The sequence below is a fragment of the Aspergillus brunneoviolaceus genome (assembly GCF_003184695.1).
Source record: "Aspergillus brunneoviolaceus CBS 621.78 unplaced genomic scaffold BO95scaffold_56, whole genome shotgun sequence".
Taxonomy (NCBI): domain Eukaryota; kingdom Fungi; phylum Ascomycota; class Eurotiomycetes; order Eurotiales; family Aspergillaceae; genus Aspergillus; species Aspergillus brunneoviolaceus.
The window spans coordinates 235,422-261,566 of NW_020290786.1; the positions used below are offsets into that span (position 1 = coordinate 235,422).

Sequence of the window (26,145 nt, forward strand, 5' to 3'; positions counted from 1 at the left end):
TCCGGCTCGGATCATTGGGGGACAGGCTGGAGTGACTAAGCTGGTTCGTTGTTTGTATGCGTGTATGTAACCTGGTTACCCTTCCCTTCAGCTTACTGTGTACACTTCATCTTCCTAATCTGTAATCTGAGATAGAGTAAACGAGCGATCGCAATTAATTAAATTACTTTCTTATTACTGACTGTCTGACTTATTCTCTACCTTCCTATAATTGGAATCATTAATAATCCCTCACCCGGATAAGTCTGGCCGGAGCACGGCTTGCTGACGACGTTGGGTCGGGTGTCGCCTTGGAGGCATGTAAAGACTGCAATGAATTTATTATTATCTGCCTGGAATTTCCCGTGCAACATCCAAAGACAATCTTTGCCCTGCTGCTGATGCTGGTGCTACAAAATTGTGAATGAATGAATGAATGAGTGAGTGAATGAAAGAACCAGTGTTGTTCTCATAACTGCTCTGTGCTAGGAAAGGGAGAAGTAGTGTTCCTACTACTAGTTACCTACCTTACCTGACTGACAGTGTCTGTCTGTCGGCTACAGCCTTGCTCAGACATCAACCTTTCTTCCTTCTCCCTCCTTTTTCTACCTCCCTCCCTCCTTCACTTGCCTTATCCACTCACCCATTCTGCACATCATTTCTCTGCATCCATTTCCTTGCGATTTCCATTTTTTTTTTTCTTTTTGGATAGCTTTCTAGAATCTGGGCGGGTGGATTTGTCTTCTTTGAACGATTTGAATCTAGAATACGCGGGTTGATCCTAGGTACGGAGTACTGTTTGCAGTCAGTGCCAGTCAGTCATCCCCCAGCTTATCGAGAACCAGACAGGCCCATTCCCCATTCGGTTATCTCCGGCTTATCCACTTTCCTCTTTCTCTCTCCTGTCTCTCTCTCTTGCTCACTCACACCACTACCTCCACTACCTCCACTACCTTGTCTCCTTCACCTCTCATTACCACCACCACCACTACTACTACTAAATGAGATAGCTGTGGAGTGACTTCTTCAGTCCCTTTCGTCATCTTATCATTAATCTCTTGTTATTCTTCTCTCCTGGTGAATTACAATTCTTTTCTACTCTTGAGTCTTTGCTCTCTCTTCTTATTGTTTTCCCTTGAAAAGAGTTGACTGTTGAATGCTACTACCTACCTACCTGTTCCCCCCCCCCCCCCCCCCCCCCCCCCCCCCCCCCCTGCTGATTAAAGTTGCGCTGACCCCCCCGAGATCAACCCTCCCCCCCCAGGAACAGAACCACTTTGCCACCTTCCCCTACCCACCTTCCTACCTCGTCTCGCTATTCTTTGTACTATTTCACCTCACAATATCCCTCCAATTCTTCTCTCCGTCCTCTCCGTTCTCTCCGTCCTCTCGATCACCTCATTTTCTGTCATCCTGACATCCTTCCTTCCCTAATTGTCTACTTGTACTTGACTTAGAGTTACTGGGTTCCTCCTGTCTTCTGGTGAGTTCCGTTGGTTGCCCGCACTTTATTTCCTGCCTCGTCAATTCCGAGCAAATGATGGTCCAAAACTAACCTCAATTCCCGTTGAATCAGCATGCGGTCAATGTCGGGTTTTGCTCATTCCCCTGTTCTGTGATCCCTTCCCTATCGCCTCGATATTCGATACATTTATCGCCGCCACCCCTCTCACCCGCTCTCGTCCCTCCATCATTCAAGAGGCCTACTCCTGCATCAAAGCCTCCCTCCGAAACCAGTGACTGCACTGGTGAACACAAGAATATCAGGTGATATAGGATGCTACTCGCCTCAATGGTAGGCCAAGATCCGGCCACGAGCCCCAAAATGGACAGCATCAGCGAGGTCCCGGGTGACCTATCGGGTGAGTGACTGCAGTTACAGGTCTCGCTCATGGCTCTCTTGATCCCTAACAAGACCAGCACCCTCCAAAGCCAGCACCAAGAAGGACGCCAATGGTGCGAACAGTGCTGCCGGGTCCGTTCCTCCTCCGAAGACTGACAAGCCACGTCCACACGGTTGTACCACTTGCGGTCGCTCTTTTGCGCGATTGGAGCATCTCAAGCGCCATGAGCGGTCGCACACTAAAGAGAAGCCCTTCGAGTGCCCCGAATGCGCTCGTTGCTTTGCTCGTCGCGATCTGCTTCTGAGACACCAGCAGAAGCTGCATATGACAACCACCCCATCGTCACGTCCACGGAATGCGCGCAGGGAGAGCACCGGCACCGCGGGGACGGGAACGTCGAACCGAGTTCGGAAGAACTCCATCGTCAGCAATCCCAGCACGATGCGTCCTCGTGCCAATACCATCAGTCATATTGACGGTGCTTCGCTGGGTTTAGTCGGTGCAACCAACCCTCCGACCGCTGGCTCCGGTCACCCGGCCCATGCTTATCACCCGAGCATTGGTTCTGCTTCGGTGGGATCTAACATGGATTTCCGTGGATTCTCTGCAGGAGGACATCATCCCCCGGTGAACGGACTCACCAAGCTGGATACGTCGGGCTTGCCGATTGACCTGTCTGGGGGACTGCGGACGGCTCCCGTCTATGGAACCTTTGACCTCAGCGTCCCAGACCTGGCAATGAGCTATAATACCACCATCAACCCCGCCCAGCTCCACTTTGGCGGCTCACCTCAAGCGTACGGCAACGACTCACCCTCATCGCCCTACACGCATGCGGTTCACCACATGCCCCCCACGGATCCCATGATGGAGGATGATTTCCACTTCGATTGGATAAACGGCTACGACCCGTCGATGCAGATGCGTAAGAGCAACGATTCCGCCATCGACGAGTCATCTCCGTCGGCCATGAGCACCGGAAGTCAGAGCGGTATCAGCGAGGCCATGATGGACGGGTCGAACCGCTACTCCATCTCGTCCGCAAGCTGGCACAATCCGTTCCCGCCCCACACGACTGCCGCTTCTGCGAACCAGTACTCTCTTGACTACCCGGCTAGTTTTAACGATCTAGGAATCCCTCCAGAGACCGTTTCTCCCAAGTCCTTGCTGGCGCAGAATCCGTTCGCAGAGACGTATGCCACCCCTCCGTCCATGACTTCAGTGGGCCAGCCCATCATGGGAGGACACTCGCAGAGTATGTTCCCATCCTCTATGGCAACCAACGGAGAATCTCCTAATCCTCTCAACTTGCCTTTCGCGAATAGTGCCCTACGATCTCACCATGCCCCAACCTCCTCGGATACCTTTACAGACTCCACCCGACAGGCTTTATTAGCCAGCATGGCCCATCCGACCGGTCTGATTCATCGCAAATACTCTCAACCTGCTAGCAGCATGGTACAATATCGTGATCTCTTCTCTCGCCCTTCCAGCCTCAGCAGCTCCGGCCCGCTGCCCAGCACTTTGGACATGCAGCGTTATATTTCCGCCTACATTACCTACTTCCACCCGCACATGCCATTCCTCCACATTCCCACGCTTGATTTCCAGGCTCCCGAATACACCAATAATCTCCGAACTCCCAGTGGACATTTGAATCTGTGCTCGACCGGTGTCTCTGGCGGTGGCGGCTCGTTGATTTTGTCCATGGCCGCCATTGGAGCACTTTACGAGTTTGACACCGCTGCATCGAAAGATCTCTTCGAGGCTGCCAAGAAAATGATTCAACTCTATCTTGAGGAACGTCGTAAGGTGGACATGTCAGCCGCATTCGGGCGAGCCAGCCACGCGCGCGATAGCTCCGTGCAAAATACTCCGCTATGGCTGGTTCAAGCGATGCTGTTGAATGTCATCTACGGCCATACGTGTGGCGACAAGACTTCGGCTGACATCGCAAGCACACATTGTGCAGCGCTTGTCAGCCTTGCTCGGGCGGCTGAGCTCACCCATCACGTGGATGCCAAGGATCTTCCACAAGACCATCGGTCAGCCGGTCTCAGTAACCCGAATGGCGCTGAGTTTGAGACCCAGAACCAGTCATCCTCTGGGCGGCCGAAAGAGAAAAAGGATTGGCTCGACTGGAAGATTGTGGAAGAACGCAAGCGTACTCTCTATGCGATATTCTGTCTGTCCTGCTTTTTAGTTTCCGCCTATAACCACGCCCCCGCTCTCACCAACTCCGAAATCCGTCTGAACTTGCCTTGCGAGGAGGATTTGTGGGCTGCGGAATCACCCCAGGAGTGGAAGAAACTGGGCGGCTACTCGTCGACCAAGAGCGCTACTCCCTTCCCTTCTGCCTTGACAAATCTGTTGACTGCCAGTCAACGCGAGCGGCAATCGACCCCATCGAATCAAGCACAGTCGCCCGGTGATGAGTCTTCTCAAAGCTCCTCTGCATCTACCCTGCAACCTAGTACATTTGGCTGTCTAGTCCTCATCTATGCGCTGCATAATTACATTTGGGAGACTCGACAACGGCATCTAGGCCGGCAATGGACATCTCGCGAAACAGAGGCCATGCAGGCGCATATCGAGCCCGCCTTACGTGCTTGGCAGACTGCTTGGGCCAGCAACCCTGTCCACAGTCTGGAACGTCCGAATCCTTTCGGTGCCGGGCCTCTGTCAGCCGACAGCATCCCGCTGCTGGATCTTGCCTATGTAAGGCTGTTTGTCAACCTCGGCCGATGCAAGGAGGCATTCTGGCAACGCGACTGGAATGCTATGTCTGATGAGCTTGCTCGCGGAATTGAGCTAGTCCATCCTTTGGACGATGTCCCGTCGGAGGTACTGGATCCTTCGATCACGGAAGCGTCGGCCCAAATGGACCACCGTCGCGATTCGATCGCCGACCTGGGCGTTGCGGACCTTGCCATCTCAACCACTTCGACGCAGGAGCAACCTATGCAAACCTTGATGGGAGTGTATCGATCAGGCCAGTCGAAACGGGAAAGGCATTTGCGCCGAGCTGCATTCTATGCAGCAGACTCAATTAGCATGTCTGACCAACTGGGAAACACCTTTGCAGAGTTCACCTGTCGAGAACTACCCATTCAATGCGCGATGTGCACTTTTGATTGCGCTCAGGTGATCGCTGAGTGGATTACGACGGTCCAGGAACGTGTCGGCCCGTATCTTGGTGTTCTTGGCCGTGACGAAGTGGATCTGGCCCAGGCCGCCAATCTCCTGTTGCTGGAAGACGAAGATTGCAAACTCATAGAGAAGATCAAGGAGATTCTGGGAAACATCGAAAATAAGATGCAGAGAGAGGTGCAAAGCAGCGTCACCACGTCGGCTCTCAGCGTTCTCCAGCGCCTGCCCAGTGTTGTGGAGGGCGGCTACGGCTGCAAGATCCTGGTTGCTACAGCCAGTCTTCTCGACCGGGCCGCTGTCTGGCCGATGATCAAGATCATGGCTCGATCCCTTGAAGCGCAAGCTCTGCGGCTGAAGGAACGAGCGCACAACTCAACTCTCGGGGGGAACTAGCCTCGATGCCTCTGCCTCAAACTCGTGCGTGCTATAATATTCTTTCTGCTTGCGGACAAATCACACGACCGACGATGCAGTGCTACCGGTCTGCCATCGTTTTATTCCTAGAGTGGTTTTGCTGGACGATATAACCATGAATTGGTGCGTCTTTCGGGCCTATTTATACAATCCTGATCCTTCTGGAAGACTCTTGAAGAATCCCCCTACAAAAGTTACCCTGTGCCTTGGCTGGTGAGAACCCAGCGATGCTGCCAGACTGGAGGGGCTGGTGCGCTATGCCATCACGGGTGCACCCTTCGTTACGTTGACGCTATCACGCAAGTGCCCCACTGTGATTTTATATGATTATTTTGTGCGTTCTGTACTTGATATCGAGAGTTGATTTTTATGTATTTGTGAACGAAGGTTCGATCTACGATGTTTGATGTTTATTTTTATTGTTGATTTTGGACAGGCAGGACTTGGCGGGGCATGAGAGAAACTGTGGGCCTAACGACCGAAATGCTGGAATTGTCACGATACCCTGGATCAGCAGTACGATGTGAGACTGACATGACGGGTGGCATAAGCCGGACCCTTTTGATAGCTGTGCACATATACACTTGAGATACAACCTGTACATATGCGAATACAATGTGCGATGACCGGACATGGTTGAAGTTTTTGAGTGTAGGGGGTAGCAGATGCAGAGTGTAGTTCGGGGACGAATGAGTGGCTTGCAGTAGTAGGAAGTTATTATAATTTGCCATCAGCAGCTGAACTACCAGTCAAAGCCCATTGGCATAGACCATCTGCAGTCGAGAGGACAGACGAGACAACTGAACAAACTACACTCTACTACAGCCCCGCAACCTAACGCAAAAGATGATAATGCACAACCAAGACGTCACTTTTTCTATCCATCCAGTAATAAATGTAAGTAAAGTATGTGTGTCCGCATACAATCTCTCTTCTCTCTCCTCGTCGTTGTCCCCCATTCCACTTTGAATCTTTTGGTACGTAACTATACAAACAGCCTCTCGAAAGAATACTTCCCCACGGCCTTCCGCCGCAGGTACCCGATCTCTCGACTACTGCGGGCCTTGACCTCGCCCGTCTCCTTCTTGACCTTGGTCTTGCTGACGTCGTGGGCGGCGGCCTTGAGCGACAGGGGCAACAGCTTCCCACCGGCGGCCTCGCCGCCGGCGCCGCCTTCCTCGCCGTCGCCGGCACCGAAGATGACCAGGTCGGCGCCGTTGAGTTTCTCGTACCGGACATTGGCGGGGGTGACGGGCTGCTCGGTCGCGGGGATGACTGCCGTCTCAGCAACGGCGGTGGTGGTGACGGCAGCGGTGGTGGCCTTGACGCTATTCGTGTAGCGGAGGTACTCCCGGAGAATGCCGGTGAGATAGGTGGCCTCCTCGACGCCGGCGAGGGCGGCGGAGATCTCAGACTTGATGTCGGCGATCAGCTCCTGGCTGTTTTCGGCCAAGGGTTCCCCGGGGGAGGCGGCGGCGGCGATCCAGCCCGAGGGGCCGATGGCGTCGATGGCGGCGTTCAGGCAGGTGGTGATGGTGTCGAGGGGCAGGGCGGGGTTGGTCTGGTCCGGCGAGATCGGGGTCGGCGGGTTCTCGGTGAAGCGGGTGGTGTGGCCGCTGGTGGCGAGGCAGAGGCGGAGGTGGTGGACCATGGAGATCAGTTCGGAGCGGGTGAGGGCGGAGCGGAGGGCAGTCGTGAGGGTGGCGGGCGGGTGGGTGTGGAGTATGTGCAGGGTCGTGTTGAGGCCCTTGTAGATGTTGTGGAGGGTGGCGGGCTCCGTTGGAGTAGTTGTTGTTGTCGTCGTGACGAGGGCGTTGGAGTCTGAGTTTGTGGAGGGGTCGGCCGGGGAGTCGGACATCTCCTCATCGTGATCGGGCTGCGTTTCGCCGGAGGTGAGGAGCTTGGCGCGCGCCTCCTCGAGGATGATGGCGCTGGAGCGCGCCTTGTCGAGGAACAGGCGCAGGGCGTAGGCGAGCTCGTTGGTCGAGAGCACCACCCGGCCGGACAGCACGCTGTTGAGTCTTTGCAGCGTCGGGTCCGAGTCGACCAGCCCCTGCACGAAGGAGCCCACGGGCAGCGGTTGCAGGATGCGCGGCTTGATGCTGCGGCGCAGGGCGATCTCGACGTTGGCCTGCGAAAGGTGGCCGATGTTGATGAGCCATTGGCAGGTGCGTTCGGGCCAGATGGCTATCGAGAGGCGGGAGGCGGTAGGCGCGGAGAGCGTGTCCTTGCTGGTTTGGGTGTTGTTCTCCTCCTTCAGGGAGAAGATCAGGGTCAGGAGGAAGAGCGTCAGCTCCGAGTTGACGAACTTTCCGGGCCCCGGGAGGGTCTTGGACTCTCCGGCGCCGAAGAACCGCTGCACTGCCGTGTCGAAGGCGCTGGCATTGTTGCTCTTGACGCACTCGCGGAGATCGTTGGTCAGCTGCGTCCACCGCACGGTCTGCTTGGCAGTCAGCCCAAAGACGGCGGCATCCTCGGTTCGCAGCTTCTTCGAGCTAAGGTCGGACTGGGCGTATGAGGGCCCGATACCGCGGCCGATGGCGTCGATCAAGAGGCCGTCGCGAGGGCGTTTGAGGGGCCCGCCGGCGAGACTCGAGGAGCTCAAGTCGAACGCCAGTAGAGTGTTGTTCTTCGTGGCGAGGGCGACCCCCAATCGGGCAAAGTAACTGACGAAGGTCGTGGGTGCCTTGACGCTGGATGAGCCACTCGCCGGGACGTCGCTAACGGCGATACTCCGCTGGATGGACTGGTATTGGGTGTCGTAGACGGCAATCATCGATTGACCAGCACCGATCACGGATTGGGGCGAGATGCGCATGATTGACGAGAAGGTCTCATTTTCGAGGATGAACTTCGACGTCAGCGTGGGGGCGTACTGGGAGAGATCGAAGTTGATATGTCCGTGTGGGAACGAGAGGTTCAGTCCAGCCGATCCGGAGTGGAAGTACCACTGCGAGCCCTGGCGCTCAATGGTCTCCTGTCCGCTGACCTCGGGGATGCTGATCGTGAGCAGGTGTCTCATCTTCTGGCTTTCATCGATGCTGCGCTCTAGAAGGGTAGCGTCGGAGGGCACGGAGAACATCTGGACTTTGACGTCGCTGAGTTTGACCGGATCGGATCCATTGGGGTGCGAGACGACCAACAGAATCGAAGGCTCATCCACGCCGCTATCGGTGAGGCTGCCGAGCGCCAAAGCTGTAAGGTCTTGCCGGCGCTTGAGCAGAGATTTCTTCGCATCCTCGAATTCAACAAGGAAACAGGCGTTGACGCTGTGTGTCGAGCTGATCTTGGCCACCTCGCTGTGTTCCATGCTCCATCGCTGGGTCTTGAGATCGGGAGAGAGTCGGCGGACGCGACCATCTTGGTGAACGGCGAGAATGTCGAACGAGCCTTCAGGTTCTTGCTCAGTCGAAGGGCCGGGGACAATCCCCACGAAGTTGACTGGGCTATCTGAATCGCTGACGGAGTAGGACGAGGAGGAAATCACCGGGGCGCTGGAGCCATTGCCACCACTTTCTTCAACGAATGCCTTGATCTGCTGTTTCAAGGCGATGTACGTCTGTCTCCTGACCACGGATTTGCTGGGGATCTTTCTGCGCACCGAGCAGGGCTGGCAAGTGAAGGATGATTGCGGCGGGACGGCGTAGGAGGTCACCAATTTGGGGGTTTGAATCTATCCAGAGGCAAAATCGTCAGCATGGAAATCCTTATGCGATTGATTGAAAAGTGACAACATACGTTGTAAATGTTCACGGCTTCACCATCTGCCGCAACGACGACTTCATGTCTCTTTCGCTTTTTCGACTCGGCCAGACTGAAGACATCGCCGATGTGGGTTTTGCCGGTTGAGGCGTGCAACGGGCGAGGCAACTGAGCCAGCACCGACGGCGGTTGCAAATCCATGGTAGCGACAGTTGAGATCAGAGTATGCGACAAAACTGCGACCGTTGTCGCTATGAAACTGCGGCGTCAGCCTCCACAGAAAGAAAATGGATCTGTATGCCTCCCCGAAAAATTTCCGGGCTTATGGTTGCTCCGGGTCCCGGTGCCGATACCCAAAGCGGCTTAGGCGGGAATGACGTCCGGGCAGTGCAAGAAAGCCTCAGGCCTCAGGCCGCAGGCCGAGTCCCTCTCGGGCGGCCTTTTCATCCCGCCCTTAATTGAAGGCGCGGAAACACGCGCAGCGCGTCTTTTGGTGCCCGCCCGCTTATCACTACAACCGCACCAGAACATCGAACATCTCTCACTTTCACCTTGACTCTCCTTGTCTACATCATGATCTGAAAGTTATTTCGGAAGCCGTCTCCGCGCAATTCATGTCCTTCTTTTACATGTTCTCTCCGTTATCTCTCCTACAACCTCCTTTCAGGTGATGAGCTTCTGCTCATCATCTGGAGTCTCTCAATTGATGGCCACTGGACATGGCGAACAGAGGGCTATCCACCCCTTCTTTCGCAAAGGTCGTTCCCCTGTTCGTCATTCAGTTCATACAAAGGCTGACTGTGAGCAGATTTCGGAGTAGCACCCGACCCAATTATCCATAACCCCGTCAATGATGCTGCCGCGCAGCCCCAACTATCTCACGGCGACAGTGCCCGGCCTATTTCAGAAATCAACAACCCTCCTAATTCCTCCGAATCTTGCGACACATCCCGCGTCCACTCGTTAGCTATGCTCGATCATGATCCAAATTCCGAACGAAGGAAACGAAGGAAGACGGACAAAGATGACCCGGCAGAGACGACACAGGTTACGGTCAATCCGTCCTCAACCAAGCCTGAATCCGGGGAGTCACAGCCTAAGACACCGACCAGTCCGGGAATTGAAAACCCTCCACCCAGCAATCCTCAGGTCGTAATTGCGTCAGGGGAGAGAAGGTCGCCCAGGCAGAAGACAATTAAATTGAATTCCAATGGGAAGTTATTGTCGTCGCCGGTGTCTGCTAAGGTTGAGGACAATCCGAGAAAGGGGAGGAAGAATAAACGCGGCAAAGCAGCTGACCAAAAGGCTCAGCCTCTTGGGAGCAAGGTTGTCATCATTAAATACAATGTGGAAGCGAATTCGGAGAATAGGCTTGCCCAGCTCATAGACGACATTATCAGTGGTCGGAAGAAACACATCGCAGCCACAAAGCCTCTCCACCAGACCGCGGTACCTTCTATACCTAAACAGGAGCAGTCTGCTAAAGCAACCCATCCGTTCTTCCTGAAAAAGTCCTCTCAAAAGGCGAATCACTGCAACACTCAGACAGACGCTCATGAGGCAACCCCCCCGAACTCCCAACGAAAAGACACTAAGCAAGTCGACTCGACGCCGAGATTCCCTCTCAAATCTAGCTCAAGCTTTTTAGGATCATCAACACCGAGTTCATTCGCTAAGCGACCTAGATACCCCGAACTCGCGCACCCAATCTGGCCACCTCATGGCCTCACACACGTCAGGGGCACACCAGACGATCTCGAATCCTACAGCCTCAATAATGACATGAGGGGCCTAGGTCCGAAGAAGTCCAAAGCTGCTGCGATCAATGTCCCCGACGACGAAAATGTCCTCTTACTTCGGCTACCCAAGAACCCCTCCGCTGCGTCAGGAATACTGAGAATACCTGGAAGACACGTTGCCAGTGGGAAGATCTTGCAATGCGCCGTCACCAGACAACTCTCCGAACAAGCTTCATCTGTACGAACGAAGAAGAGTACTCTGAATAAGACTTGTCACGCTGCCCTCGCCAAACTCCACGCTTCGCTCACCAGTTCCATGTCCGCTTTTGACCTTGGTCTTTGCGACACCGCTAGCTGGACTCAAAAATACGCTCCCCAATCTGCAGAGCAGGTTCTCCAGGCCACGAGGGAAGTCTTTATGCTGCGCGATTGGCTGCAGTATCTCAAGGTCACCGCGGTCGACACAGGCAAACCACCCAAAGACGATGCGGCGAAAAAGAAGACGGAGGAGAGGAAGCGCAAGAAGCGCAAGAAGGACAAGCTGGACGGCTTTATTGTATCCAGTGAAGAGGAAGCCTCCGAGATGGACGAAATTTCTGGCTCGGATGATGAACTCGCTGCGGACATGACCACCAAAAAGACCGTCGTTCGTGCTGGTGACATGGCGCTAGGTTCAAAATCTGGGACCGAGAGAACCCGCATGTCCAATGTCATCTTGGTAAGCGGACCTTCGGGGTGTGGCAAGACGGCATCGATTCATGCAGTAGCCAAGGAGCTGGACTTTGAGGTGTTCGAAATCAACCCGGGAAATCGCCGGAGCGCCAAGGACATCCTGGACCGTGTAGGTGACATGACACGCAACCATCTGGTCCATCACCACCACACCGATGACAGTGCATCTGATGGAAGTGGTGTCGAGCTAGTGGACCCGAAACAGAATAAACTCAAAGGGTTCTTCCAGTCAACATCAACTGTCAAGTCAGGGGCCAAGCCGGCACCCGAACCAAAGTCCTCAACACTAGAGTCAGAGACGAAACGTTCTCGCGGCCAGAAGCAATCCTTCATTCTTCTGGAGGAGGCAGACATCCTTTTCGAAGAAGACAAGGGATTCTGGTCCGGGGTGATGACGCTAATCAGCCAATCGAAACGGCCAATCATCATCACCTGCAACAACGAGAAACTTCTTCCACTCCAAGACATCTCCTTTCATGCCATACTTCGCTACCGACCTCCTCCAAAAGTTCTTGCTGTTGACTATCTCCTTCTCGTGGCTGCCAATGAGGGCCACATGCTTAAACGAGGAGCGGTCGAGAGCCTCTACGACAGCACAGGTCGGGATCTCCGGCGATCTATCATGGAGTTGGATTTCTGGTGCCAGATGACGATCGGCAGCGAGAAGTCCGGCCTTGACTGGATCCTTGATCGCTGGCCGCGGGGGTTGGACCTTGATCCGAACGGTGACCCTCTTCGGGTGCTGAGTCTTAATGCATACGAGCCATTCATGGGCTGGTTTGGACGCGACATGCTGCAAAGTCACGGACCAGACAGTGAGGTTGAACCTCGACTAGAGTCACTTGCATGGTGGCGGCTTAGCATGCAGGAAACACAGACCATGAACACTGTCAGGCAGTCTGATTCGTATCATTCGGGCACGAAACAGGTGAATGCGATATCCAACGCTGATCATCTAGAAACATTATTGCAAAAGTCCAAACTTGCCGATTTACAAAGTGACCTTGACCTTCTCTGCTCCCGCTGCTCACTTGACATGAAGCTGGTAAGCCTCTCTCTTCATATGCTAGATCTTCGAACTAACACATTTAGGACACTATGGATCCCTCAATCCCTCCATTACCGGAAAAGCAAAGGACAAACTACACGGAAGGTTATCAATTGCTCTCCGCCGATATCATGCCGGAGTACACAGCAATGCCGGCGGCCATGGGCTGCACCTTCGAGACTTTACTAGAGAAGACTTTCCCGCATGAATATCAAAAGGACAAGCAGTCTCCTAATATGAAAGCCTCGGATAAGAAGACTCCAGATCCTGAATCGGAGTATGGCGCAAGGGTCCTGCAAAAAGTGAATAACCCCCCCAGTGCTGGTCTTGGCCGTGCTGAATTCAATGCGGCCTTCGAGCCTATGACACGAGCGGATTACATCTTCCCTATACCCACTGGCCGCTTGGCACCTTCATTTGAAAACGGAATGCGTCCCATCGCTGAGGATCTAGGACCGTATATCCGAGGAATCATGGCCTATGATCTCCGCTTGGCACACCGTCGGCTACAGCTGGGTGAAATTCTCTTCAGTGATGGGAAGGGGGCCAAGCGCACACGACAGACCCGAGCCAGTCGAGCAGCGCTTGAGGGGGGTGACAAAGCATATACTCGGAAGGAGAGATGGTTTCCATCGGATGCCAATCCGTCGCTGGTGTTCGCGACGGGCAAGCAGGAATGGCAGGAAATCCTGGCACGGAAGGGCTACTTTGTTGTATCGCCTCCTGGGGAAGGTCAGGTGGAATGCAACGATCGGTCATCCGAGAGCTCGAGCGAGGGAGGCATATAGATAGAGGAGGTTAGCGACGCGACAGCGTTTGATGCGCGGAGACGACTGCAGGGCAGAGCTCGGCGATGCGATTCAGCATTGATTCCCCAGAACCTATATTTTTAGTGTATATATATAACTTAGAGCAATGTATGAGTAGCTCGATATTTCCAAGTTTTTATTTGTTAGTGGGATTTCAACATTGCGGTGAAGAGATACGTACCTCGATCGTTTTACCTTGTATGTACTCCGTACTCTGTAGCTGGTTCGTATGAGCGGGGAGGGGGGTTGAGGTGCAGTGGGCAAGGATGGAGCTCGGAACTGGCTGTGAAGGGATTAGTTGGTGGTTTGGTGTGGTTTGGTGGTTCCCGCAGTGGATCGGCGAGGGCGACATCACTCCATCCATTCCATTCCTCCTCCTTAAGCTGGGCTGGCTCTCCTTCGCAAGCGCGTTTCCTTATCACCGCCCTCCTCTCCCTCCTCCCTCTCCACCTTTGCTCCAGCAACCACAACAAAACCTCCAACTTCCAACCTCAATCTCCCTTTGTTCAAGAAAAAGAAGAAGAGCAGGACCTTTTCTATCTTTCCCCCTTTCCTAATTGTCGGTCTGCGCACTTGTAACAGTCTAACAGTCCTGGCAACTATTTTTATATTAGCTTGTTTTCCTCCCTTATCAGCCAGCCTCCTTCGCTCCCTCCCGCCTCCGACCGCACTCCGCTTCGTCATTGCCTTGGCCTCCTGCGACATCAACAACACTTCCACTATCCACCATCACCCCCCTATACCGACCGTTCGCCCTCTGTTGACATTCCATGTCGCTCTTTGGCACATCTCCCGAGGATTCGGCGCTGGGTAATTCCGCGCAGAGATCCAAGTCCTCCCTTTTCGCAGACGAGCCGTCCTTCGGTGGGAACACAGGAAATGCGGGTTCCTCCTCCCTCTTCGCCGACGACGAGGGGCTGAACTCCGGCTCGCTCTGGGGCAACAGTGTCAACAAACGGACGAAACACCAAATTGTGAAGACTCTTCTTCCGCAAGATGAGGTTCCTGACAGCTATATCGATGCGTACGATCTGGTGCTCAGTGAGGGGGATCGCGTGGGCAGTGGTGTGGGCCTGACGTCCGTCCGCGAAATCCTGTCGAGCAGCGGACTCAGTGCCAGCGATCAGGAGAAAATCCTGAATTTGGTTGTCTCGGGCGATATAGACAGCTCCACTGGCCTAGGACGTGGCGAGTTCAGCGTGCTTCTGGCCCTCGTGGGCCTAGCGCAGGAAGGGGAGGACCTGACATTCGATACGGTTGACGATCGACGCAAGAGTGAGTTGTCGCGGACCCTCCATGTCATCCTTTAGACCCGACTCGTGCAGCTAACAGCAAGTGCGCGGCCCACTTGAACAGAGCTCCCGCAGCCCAGGTGCTCTTACTTCGACGCATTGCGCGCTAAACACGAAACTGCTACATCGGGGCAGTCGTCGCAACAAGACCGTCCCACTACGCCTCCTGCCCCTGCCACCCCGCCGCCAGAGCCAAGCTCAACTCATTCGCGACAGTCCGCCCGTGGGTCCATGGGCAGCTTTGAAGCCGATCCGTGGGGAAGCCCTCAGCTGCATCGAGGACACGCCCATGCCCAAACCGAATCCGAACACCCCGTTCTCAATGGTTATGGCAGCGTACGATCCGGGACCAATGCATGGGCTAGCAGAGCCAGTGATACCAGCGGCCCGCAGGATGCGCCAGAGAATCCCCATCCCAATGGAGGGGCGGGCTTGGGTTCTTCTGCTAACCCTGGCTTTGGATGGGGAGACAACATTGGAAATACCTCGGATGGACATGGACTGGGAGGGCCGGTCCGAGCTGGACTTGGAGGCTTTGGCCCACCTGGGAGCGACCAAGGCGACTCCAATCCCCGTCGCCGGTCCTTAGGCATCGGTAGAGTTACGAATACCCGTATGGAGGAGGTGATCACGATCACCCTGCTTCCAGAAAAGGAAGGCATGTTCATGTTCCAGCATCGCAATTATGAAGTCAAGTCTGCCCGCAGAGGGAGCACCGTGGTTCGACGGTACAGTGACTTCGTGTGGCTCCTGGACTGCCTCCACAAACGCTATCCGTTCCGCCAATTGCCACTGCTGCCCCCCAAGAGGATCTCAGGTACGTTCATATTGAGGCTTGCTACAAGCTGTCCTCCAAGCTTACACACCTTTCCCAAGTCAATGGCACTCACCTTTCAGCGGACTCCAATTCCTTCCTGGAAAAACGTCGTAGGGGACTTGTACGATTTACGAATGCGCTCGTTCGGCATCCGGTCTTGAGCCAGGAGCAATTGGTGGTTATGTTCTTGACGGTTCCGACAGTAGGTCTTTTGGATTCGTTGTGGTCAAAGCGGTGGATGGTCTGACATTGGGACAGGAACTTTCGGTGTGGCGGAAACAGGCGACCATTTCAGTGCAGGACGAATTTGCGGGCCGAGCCCTACCCCCCGATCTTGAAGACTCGCTCCCCTCCAACTTAACAGACCTGTTCGATACGGTCCGCGGTGGGGTCAAACGGTCGGCAGAGGTGTACATCAACCTGTGCACGCTGTTGGAGCGGTTGGCGAAGCGCAACGAGGGGCTTGCTGCCGATCACCTGCGGTTCTCCCTGGCGCTGCAGTCGCTGACCGAGGTGACACGCGACACCTACGCAGTGGATACGAACGATGTGCCGTTGCTCAACGAGGGAATCAAGGCCACGGCACGGCATCTGTCGGCAAGCCAGAGTCTGCTGGAGGACGAGGCTCGGGCTTGGGAGGATGGGATGTTGGAGGACCTCAAGCGCCAACGCGACTGTCTGGTCAGTGTGCGAGAGATGTTTGATCGGCGGGACCGATATGCTCGTAACAACATCCCCCAATTGGAGCGTCGCATTGAGAACAACGAGCGCAAGCTGCAGGAGCTGCGGGCCCGGCCCCAGAACACGGTCAAACCGGGCGAAATTGAAAAGGTGGAAGAAGCTATCTTCAAGGTATGTGGAATGTTCATTTCTGATTCTGGTTCAGTGGTTCAGACTGGGATGGCTAACCCGGTTGCCTCGTCGGGGATTGCAGGACAAGGAATCAATTGTGCAACAACACGCACGTGGGGTGTTTATCAAGGAGTGCATTCGGGACGAACTCGTGTTTTTCCAGCAAAGTCAGTATCACATCAGCCGGCTGCATCAAGATTGGAGTCAGGAGCGGGTCAAGTACTCGGAGCTGCAGGCGGACAACTGGCGGTCACTCAGCGATCAAGTGGAGGGCATGCCGTTAGGGGACTGATGCACTGATGCACGTGTCAATTACTGGCACTGAACATTGCTTTTTCTTCTTTTTTTTTTCTCTTTTTTTGGTCTTAAATTCTTGCGCCGTGCCTCCTGCCTACTGTATCTCAGAGAATTTTTTCTTTACTCGCGCTATCCTGCCGAAGTGATTTTTGATCGTGGTTTTCCTGCAGCGACTCTAGCCCCCTGTACGCATCCCTGTTTGGCAGACGGACCTACCGCCTGCAGAGTGTTAATTTTAGGTTTCTTTTTCTTCTGGACAGTTGAACGGTTGCCGTTTTGGACACCTTGCGCTGATGGCCCCCGAGTGCAGAGATCACGGGTTGGACACATGGTTGGGTTGCTTGCTTGGTTGGGAGTGACCTGCAGGAGACATTGCATCGCTGGGCCCGGCCAAATCAGGCGTACCGTGCTGTAGTGTGAGGTATCTGCTAGTTATTCCTTGTTCGTGCCCGGCACATTGGTTGACCACAGCTGTTCCATCAGTGTCGACCAGTTAGGTCTCTTCTCCGCTGTTACCTGGAGGTGATCAAGATACTCTTAATGCTTGTTCTTTTTTTTCTTTTGGTGATAAACAGGGTAAATATATAAACTATTGAACCGGCGCGGGCGGACTTAGTGACCGAAGGAATCACTGTGAGTATGAGTAGTAGTGTTTGCCGTCCGTCATGCTGCGCTCTTGGAGCAAGCAAGCAAGCAACCACCTGACAAGCCTGTCAATGATTTCAAGTGTATGAATGAGAAGTACAGGAAGTATTCCGAGTCTCCGGTCGGTCTCTCTGTTCGGTCTCGTGATGGGGGCTGGAGGGAGGGAAGAAGGCGGTTAGTCAGGCCCGTCGGGAAGTCGGCAAGTCGGGATGAACGAATCGCCGACTTGGTTCGAGACGAAGTGGGGACCATCACTGGAGACTAATCCCAAGAGAGACAAGTGTAGCTCCGCTTTTCGCTCCTGACCGCCAATAAAGACCGGCAGAAACCGAGCATTTGCAGCCTTGCAAGGCTGGGCAAAACGATGGCTTTTCTGGCTGTTGCGGTTAACTTAGTCTCCTTCTGTGTTTAGCCTCGGGGCTAGTCTCTTTTTCTACCTAGTCGTCTCTTCCTGCACGGCAGGTTTGGAGATTGTGTCGTCATGGCCTCATGGCCATGATTGGCACCATGTGGTGGTGTGTGAGAGTCTGAGAGAGTCCATTCAGTCTCAGCTGTCATCCCACAATTATCCTCCCTCCCTATCCAAATGCATACATGCCACCTCTCACACGGGGAAGCACAAAAGAACAGTCCGTCGCAAAAGTCGGATCTGATCTGTACAGTACTTCTGGGGGGAGAAGTTTAAACATGTACCGTACAGTTACAGTAGAGTTGTGGTGGATCAGAATTGTTGGCGGGACACGATTGGAAATGTGATGGGTAATCGGATGCGAGCCCTATTGGTGTGGAGGGATACCTAGTAGTTTGGAGGTAACTTATGGGGTACTACGAAGTACCTTCTAGTAGTCTCTTTCCTGGTCGGGTTTACAGGGGAGAGTATAGTCAAGGACTAGCTTATAGTTGTTAGCATCTTGTACATACAGAGAGTGTCTCTCTGTAGCGACATCATGACGAGATGTATGTGCAGTGTAGGTAGTATATGAACCCAGCTGTGTCCCGCCTTCATCGGCTCCTGGGATTTCATAACTCCACGACAACTACCGAGTCAGTGCAATCAATCATAACTGGAATCATAATCAGAAATAGTGGAGTCCCGCCAATTGCCAAGCCTCCTCGCCTTCGTCCGTTCCGCGACGAGTGAGTGATTCAGAGCTGTGAAGGAAGTCAGATTCAACGGATTTCCCCGCCGACCGTCGGCCTTCTTTCCCTGGCTCGTCGTCATCAGTCTTGGAAAGGCAGCAAATCTCCGAATCATATTCCTACGCCCAGCTCGTGCCCAGAACTTGGCTTGCTTCTCTTGCTTCAATTCCTCCAATTCCTCCAGTTCCTCCCTCCTCTCTGGTCGTTCCTCTCGGCTTGGGTCGGGTGCCGCTGACTTCGTTTCTGGTACCTGTTTCGCCCTCCAAAACTTACTCTCCCTCTCCCTTTCTCGTTCTTTTTTTTTTTTTTTTTTCTCTCTTGTCTTGTTCTTCTCTTCTCTTTCTTCTTATTTCTCAGACCTGTGTCTTAGCCTTCACCCTCACCTCCATCTTCCTATCCTGTTCCGTGCATCCCGTATTCTTGGGGAAAGCTTCGAATTGTTTGGAGGATCTTGAACTATTCAGTTTCCAGAATCGGTAAGTCATCCTTCCTCTGCTTCTCCCAAAGCGGCAGTCTTTCCTTTGGCCGCCGCCGCCGCCCGCGCCTCTTCCCATTCCCCATTCCTCGCTCTGCGCGATCTTCCCTCTTCTTCTCCCTCTTGAGAAAACACTCGGACCAATGCTTTTTCGCTCATCCCCAATTTCTTGTTTATTTCTTTCCCTTTCCCTCGTTTCCGGAAACTAATCGCACGTTCTGCTCTCGCCCACAACAGGAATCCTCTCCTCTCCTCTCCTCTCCTCTCCCTCCCATACTCTCGACCCCCCCCTTGCAGGTGACGACGCCCACGAGGCCCTCGACAGGAAACCTCCGTCTTGGGATTTTCTCCGCTTTCGCCTGTCATCGTTTCGGGCCGCATATCATTGATTTTCCAAAAGGCATGCGGAAATCCGGCGTGCGTCCACCTTAAGCGGCGGGTTTCCCCTTGTTAGAGCGCATCCAGGTCCCGATCGGCGGAAGCTCCTCCGAGATCCTCAATCATAACCTGGTTTCGCGGCGCATCGACCTTGAACGAACGAGCGCCCCCGGGGAGGAAAAGAAAATTTGGTACAACAAACAACAATAAAAACAACTTCTACTGGGATAGCGCTTCTCGATCTCGTGCGCTTCCCCCGCCGTCGCAGTCATGGCGTGGGATCATTTAGATATCGATAAGCCCCATCTGGCGTACATGATCCTGGGTGGGTTTACCAGTCTGTTCATGTTATGTTCGCTCTTCGTCAAGGAGAAGCTGTACATCGGTGAAGCCACCGTTGCCACTCTATGTGGTATCATCTTCGGGCCTCATGCGGCCAACCTCTTCAACCCCATGTCCTGGGGCAATGTCGACAAGATCACGCTGGAATGCTCGCGCATCGTCCTGGTTGTCCAGTGCTTTGCCGTCGGAGTCGAATTGCCCAAGGCCTACATGGAACGCCACTGGAAGTCGGTGTTTTTGCTGCTGGTGCCCGTCATGACCTGGGGCTGGCTAATCACGAGCCTGTTCATCTGGTGGATGGTGCCGCCTCTCTCGTGGCTCGAGAGTCTGATCTGCGCCTCCTGTGTCACCGCCACCGACCCCGTTCTCGCCTCTTCGGTCGTCGGTAAAGGTAAATTCGCTCGCCGAGTGCCCAAGCACTTGCGAGACCTCTTGTCCGCCGAGTCCGGCTGCAACGACGGCATGGCCTTCCCGTTCATTTATCTGGGGTACTACATCTGGCGCTACCGCCCCCATGCGGGCGAGGTGTCGCTGCATTGGTTCTGTGTAACCATCCTGTACGAGTGTATTTTTGGTGCGGTCTACGGGTTTATCATTGGGTATCTGGCCCGGCACGCGATCAAGCTCGCCGAAAGGAAGGGGCTTATCGATCGTGAAAGTTTCCTGGTCTTCTACTTTGTGCTCGCCGTCTTCTGCGCCGGCTCGGGCAGTCTACTGGGCATGGACGACCTCCTGATCGGCTTTGCCGCCGGTGTGGGCTTCAGTAATGACGGATGGTTTACGGAGAAGACAGAGGAGTCCCACGTGTCCAACGTCATCGATTTGCTACTCAACTTGGCTTACTTTGTGTATTTTGGATCGATCATTCCCTGGGAGGACTACAACAACCCATCGATTGGTCTGCAGCCCTGGCGACTGGTTGTGATAGCGATCTTGGTCATCTTCTTCCGTCGCATTCCGATCATGCTGATATTGAAACCGATTATACCGGATGTGAAAACATGGCGCGAGGCATTGTTCGCTGGCCATTTCGGGCCGATTGGCGTCGGCGCGATCTTTGCGTCGATCTTAGCACGGGCCGAACTGGAGGGACATGGCACCAGTCCATTAGGGGAGTCAGAGCTCCCGGCGGCTGGTTCTTCGAATTACTATATCGTTCAGCTCATTTGGCCAATCACGACCTTCATGGTCATTTCCTCAATTTTGGTTCACGGCTCCTCTATCGCCGTCTTTACGCTCGGCAAGCGGATCAACACCCTTACCATCACGTTGTCCTACACCACCGCCAACGAAGAGGGTCCCTCCTGGATGAATCGTCTGCCGCGGGTGCAATCCCTCGCCAAGGGTTCTATGTCCTTCCGCAAACCGGATGAGGATGAATCCTCCAACGAACCCGATTATCCTCCGGGTACACTGCCTCCGATTGGAGTTCCGGGTAACTTCTTGCGTCGTCAGAAGGAAGACGAAACGGACCCGGCACGTGCCCGATCGACGAGTAGGACCCGTAGAAGACGCCGCAGACGCAACGATGGAGCGGGTGGTCCCATCAGCCAGTCGGCCATCGCGCCTCAGCGAACCGCAGATAATGAGAAATCCGAGAAGCAGGAAGAAGAACGCGAAGAGGAGGAAGAACGCGATAGGATCGAACGGGAATCCTCTCCTCCTAACCGGGAGCGCGATCGCTTCGGCCAAGAGCCCGTCATGGAAGTATACCTGGAGGGTCATAACATGATCATGGAGGATGAAGAGGGTAACGTTCTGAAGGTCCAAGACGTCAGTCACATGTCCGCAGAAGAGCAGAAACAACACATCGAGGAACAGCGGCAGAAGTTACAACAGAATTCGGCCGAGTTTGCTCCCTCTCGCTCACATCCCCACGAGAAGGACGAAGGCGAGGAAATCGAGAAGACCCTGGAAGAAAAGGCCGAACGTTCTGTCGAAAAGACTCGGAAGATGATTGGTAACTGGATGAAATTCGGCAAGGGCGGCGATCGTGTCCAGGTGCCCGTTCACACCGAGGAGGAGAAGGCTGCAGCCAAGCGCAAGGCCGAGAAAGAAGTTCACAAGCGCAAGGGCAAGGGCCGCTCCGCTCATGCGTACCAGTTTGGCAACACGATTATCGTCGAGGACGAAGATGGTGAGGTCATCAAGAAGTACTCGATCCCCGCGAAAGAAAAGCCCAAGCCTGAGGGTAACGCTCCGGTTCGACGAGGACTGACCCGGATGGGTACCTGGTTCGGCATGGAGGAAGAGGGTGAAAGCTCGCAAGCGGCCCGCAAGGCGGCGCAGGACGAATGGCTGGCAGATGACGGTCTGCGTTTCACCCTGGCTGACGATGGCGACGTCGGAAAGCGCGGCATCGAACACAAGGGTCGTCGCATGACCAAGCATGAATTCGCTCAACAGATCCGCAACCTGGGCCCCAAGGCTCGTCGCGATGTGGTGGAGGAAACCGATGCCCCGGAGCGGGTGAAGGACGTTGCGCGCCAGGAAGCCGAGAAGGCGGAGGAGCAAGAGCAAGAGCGCCGCAAGTCGGATCCCGGTGTTGCACCCTCAATCCCCGTTTTCGACGATGATTCCGAATCCGAGACTGACCTCAGCGACGATGAATCGGGCCATGGGGTTCCCGGCGACAACGTCGCCGCCTCTCTGGCCCGGTTCAGTCGTGGTACCGCCGCCGATGAGCGGCGCTCCCGCCACCTGAGTCCGAAATCATCGTCTCCGAAGACGCAAGCTCGATCGCGCAGAGATTCCGAGGATGACGGCACCGAGCGTGTGCCGCCCGCTCAATTGCGCGAAGCGGCTGGCCTCGCCCGTCCGCCTCAGCAGGCCGATGACGATACGGGCGAAACGCCCGCCGAGCGACGGCGTCGTTTGGCTGCACTGGGTGAAATCAACAACTCGGACGATTCAGATGACTCCGATACTCCGGTGGATGATGTGGATGAATCCGACAGCGAGAACAACGGCCCAAACCATAGCAGGGTGCAGTTCGCCGATGGCACCAAGGACAGTCGCCAGCAGTCATTCAACGGTGGTAGCTCGGGTGAAGCCCAGGATACGGGGTCGACCTACTCGCGCCACAGCCGCAGTGCCAGCCGTCGCAGCATTTCCTGGGGAGGTGAGAAAGGACGAGAGACATGATCAACAATAAAGAAAAAAAGAGCGGAAGGCGAGAGAGGGGTTGTTGTTCACTGGTCATAGAGAGGGGGGGGGGGGGGGGTTTGGAAAAAAGGGGGGAGACGAAGGCGGTGAACGGACCCCGAGGGATCCACGCTCCACATTGCTGCTTGCGCGTGCTGCCTTAGAACCAAAAGAGCAGGAGACGAGACGAGACGAGACGGCCTGGCTTGATTCTCATGCATTGAGCGAGCATTGGGTTGCATGTATGCATTCGTGTGATGATGTTTCTTTCCTGCCTCTTTCCTTTCTTGTGTATAGAGCAAGAGTCACTTGTTTTCTATGTGTAACTTACTTCCTACCCGGTTGATCCGGACTTACTCAGGACGGGGGGAGTTTCGACCTGCGATTAGAGGGTTGATTTCCGATGTGATGAGTATGGAGTACATAGATAATTGCATAATGATATTGTTTGGCTACTGGCGTCTTGTATGAATGGAGTGACTATAGTTATGCTGCAGATTTGGTCTAAATCTTCATCTTCGAGGTGACAGATGGTAGGTCAGAAAACTTTTGCCCATATCAATCCATCAATCCACCCACTTGTACCAGCGATCCTTCAGAACGAGTCGATCAGAACCTGCGCAAATGTAAAGATCTCAACGAAACCACTGGCACTAACCCTAACACCTGGTCTACGCTTCTACCCTGTCAGTATCAGCGGGTTTGTTGTTGTATGGCTTGCAGATAGGGTTGTGGACTTGTCGTCAGTAGGAGATACATTGACCTGGGTCGGTCATGCATAGATGTATCGTCGTGTGAAATGGGTGGATGCGTCGGTGCTTGATTAGAATTGGCGGGGGTTAGATTGCTGAGCCCATACGCTCACCGACCGCTTGGGTCCCTGCTGGTATGATTGACGGGATCAATGCTCCTGCTGGAATGTGTGCGCGATAGACCACGGGTTCCTCTCATGCTCATGGAGAGGTGGAATGACTGGTCACCTGACCGAGTGCAGTCTCGAGCACCGCCGCTGACTTGCGTGATGTGTCCGCTGGCCAGTATGGAGAACCTCAACCCACATGATGATGGTACTGGGCTGTGATGGCTGTGGCGGTATGGCTTTTGTCTCCACGCTTGTTCATTCCGTCCCGAGAACGAAAAACCTTGGTCAATCGTTGGCGAGCGAGCAGGTATGAACGAGAAGCCCTTGCTGCTGCAATGTTGGGGAAACTCGTCTCGGAGGAGAGATAGACCCCATCTCCCTGGACCCCTCCCCCTTCCACCTCTCCACCTGCTGCCTCGGCGGTTCTCTCGAGATCCTCCCCGGAAGGAAACTGAGAGCTCGCTCTCTGCCGCTGACTCCTCCCCATCAGAGAGGGTTGTCGGCTGCTCGCTGGGAGGTAGAGCTCCGCGTGGTAACCATTCTGTTGCAAGGGATCGCAAGTCCCTGGGAAGGTTGATGGATGTAAGATCTCAGGGTGGTAATGAATAAGGAGAGTGGGGGAATTCAAGAAGTAGAGTGTACTCAAGCTGCTGGAAATACTTCGGCTGAGTGCTGCATATGCAGGTACCACAAGTATGGCGCTTGATCAAGGCGCGGGAGGATCGTCCCCGCATGAGCGTGTGGTCGTTCAACGCGTTCGACCTCCATCATCTGTCTCATGAAGTTCTCAACGAGGCTTCTTCCATACTGTATAAGGGGTTCAAACTAGACATGAGCACCAACCAGCAGACTTTGTTTCCGTTCTTCACCATTCCACAAGGGCATGGGATATCCCTTAGAGCAGGAATACTTGCTAAAGTTCGTGGACGCAGGATCATTGATCTTCAAGTTTGGGGCAGCCTGCTGTGGTGGGAGTTGGCTGTGTCCTTTTCTGAGGGAGAAGTCTTCGTCTTGTCAGTATTAGCTATACATTTCAGAGTGAGACAAAGGCCTTAAGAGACCATTAAGCCCCGTTCACAGCAGATACACGAGGTTCACATTATGCTGATCTGGTGGATAAACACAGTGAAGCCTGCGATATTGTCGTTCTTGTACCGCGTTAAGGCTCTTGGCGCCGTTATCCACGCAGTTCTCAGTAGAAAGTGTCAAAAATGATAGGGTGGGGGAAGTGAGTGTGAAAATGATGCTTGATGTCGTCAAAAATGATCGACTGGTAACTGTTTTGTCTGGCCGGGTAGGTTCACAATAATATACAACTTATCATGGCTTATCTGAACAATATAGTAGTTCCCGAGGGGATACCTGGTAACAGCACGTCCCAGTACAATGGTACTGTTGTTATATCCGGAGTTCCTTCGCTGTGCTCCCAGAAGCCATATGCCATTTGTATGAGCTGCTTCCCATCCACATAGTATTGAGGCTTCCAAGGCGAGTAGGGAAGCAAGATATGGATTCGATAACTACACCCCGTATAGGGTAACCGGAAGAATGAAAGACTGCTTGATATTGGGCTTAAATAAGAGGCTTTCATGAGGCTATTCGTGTGAGAAAGAGAAGAGAGGGGAAGAAGGAGGGGAGGGAGGAATATGATGCCACCCGGCCGATTCCACCGCTTATCAAGTAAGGAAGCCACCATCCTTTCATTGCCTCCTGCCGCCTCAGCGTGACGGTATTCAAGATATTGACGAGGATGATTGTTTATTGTATTGTTCCTTGCTAACTATGCTACATACAAATGGTCCCGGAGGGCGGTGAGGTAGGCGGTGGCCACCTGCCGTACCATCCCATCTGCACCGTGAGTGACAGTGCCCCCCCCCCTTTGGAGACTGGCGTCCTCGTCAGTAATTATTCGCGTCGACTATCGACAAAGGATCGAACGGTCTGAATGGCTTCATCTTGACTGATTAGCCAGTCGTCGAGCTGATCCAGAATAGCATCGTGCTCAGCTAGTGTTTGAAGGTATCAACGAACTCGGCGGCGACGCGGTTGTGTTCGGCAGCGGCCTTGTCGCGCTCGATGATCAGACGGTCACGCTCGGCAGCGAGATTGTCGCGGTGATCAAACGGTCACGCTCTGCAACAATATTATTGCGCTCCTCACGCTCCCTCTTGAGGGCCTCGCATACCCTTCTGCAGTCATTCTGCCACTTGTCACGGTCGGTGGAGTATGTAGGTGTGGGACTAAAGTAGGTACAATCGACCCCGAGACGTTCGGGGTGTCAACACCGTCTACACGGTCTGGGCGAGGCGCTGCTTGATGTCCCCTCTTGCGGTATGAGTGTGTGGGTTGAGATATCCATGATAACGAGCATGGTAATCACCTCCAATGTTTGAAATAAGATCTTGTTCCGAGTACACGAAGTTTCCGACTGGACTAGTTGCAGCAAAGATAAAATGCCAGTACGGCTTCCGTAGATGCCCACGG

At 54.1% G+C, this 26,145-nt stretch overlaps 5 protein-coding genes across 5 annotated transcripts; 3 read left to right on the top strand and 2 right to left on the bottom strand.

The window, feature by feature from the left end:
* Nucleotides 1–1,804: 1,804 nt before the first annotated feature.
* On the top strand, nt 1,805–5,366 carry amdX (putative C2H2 transcription factor (AmdX); the record flags this gene model as incomplete). Its single annotated transcript, XM_025585133.1, has 2 exons — nt 1,805–1,841; nt 1,900–5,366. The coding sequence occupies 2 exons, from the start codon at nt 1,805–1,807 to the stop codon at nt 5,364–5,366; spliced, it is 3,504 nt and encodes a 1,167-aa protein (XP_025439741.1).
* Nucleotides 5,367–6,256: 890 nt separating this feature from the next.
* On the bottom strand, nt 6,257–9,326 carry BO95DRAFT_484230 (uncharacterized protein). The gene is made up of 2 exons (XM_025590329.1): nt 9,126–9,326; nt 6,257–9,060 (listed from the first exon to the last, which is right to left on the bottom strand). The coding sequence occupies exons 1-2, from the start codon at nt 9,288–9,290 to the stop codon at nt 6,373–6,375; spliced, it is 2,853 nt and encodes a 950-aa protein (XP_025439742.1). The 5' UTR covers nt 9,291–9,326; the 3' UTR covers nt 6,257–6,372.
* A 469-nt stretch (nt 9,327–9,795) lies between these two features.
* Nucleotides 9,796–16,670, top strand: mvp1 (sorting nexin Mvp1; the record flags this gene model as incomplete). Its single annotated transcript, XM_025588324.1, has 14 exons — nt 9,796–9,905; nt 9,980–10,538; nt 10,560–11,546; nt 11,574–11,941; nt 11,966–12,199; nt 12,221–12,299; nt 12,324–12,375; nt 12,397–12,605; nt 12,653–13,345; nt 14,215–14,692; nt 14,774–15,526; nt 15,586–15,728; nt 15,785–16,378; nt 16,461–16,670. The coding sequence occupies 14 exons, from the start codon at nt 9,796–9,798 to the stop codon at nt 16,668–16,670; spliced, it is 5,469 nt and encodes a 1,822-aa protein (XP_025439743.1).
* A 2,913-nt stretch (nt 16,671–19,583) lies between these two features.
* BO95DRAFT_466211 (Na+/H+ antiporter Nha1) lies at nt 19,584–24,824 on the top strand (the record flags this gene model as incomplete). The annotated part of the gene is made up of 4 exons (XM_025589197.1): nt 19,584–22,776; nt 24,152–24,243; nt 24,346–24,674; nt 24,788–24,824. 4 exons carry the CDS (start codon nt 19,584–19,586, stop codon nt 24,822–24,824), a joined length of 3,651 nt encoding a protein of 1,216 aa, XP_025439744.1.
* BO95DRAFT_215199 (uncharacterized protein) lies at nt 24,694–25,401 on the bottom strand. The gene has a single exon (XM_025581148.1). The coding sequence runs from the start codon at nt 25,355–25,357 to the stop codon at nt 24,989–24,991; it is 369 nt and encodes a 122-aa protein (XP_025439745.1). The 5' UTR covers nt 25,358–25,401; the 3' UTR covers nt 24,694–24,988.
* Between the last annotated feature and the right edge of the window lie 744 nt (nt 25,402–26,145).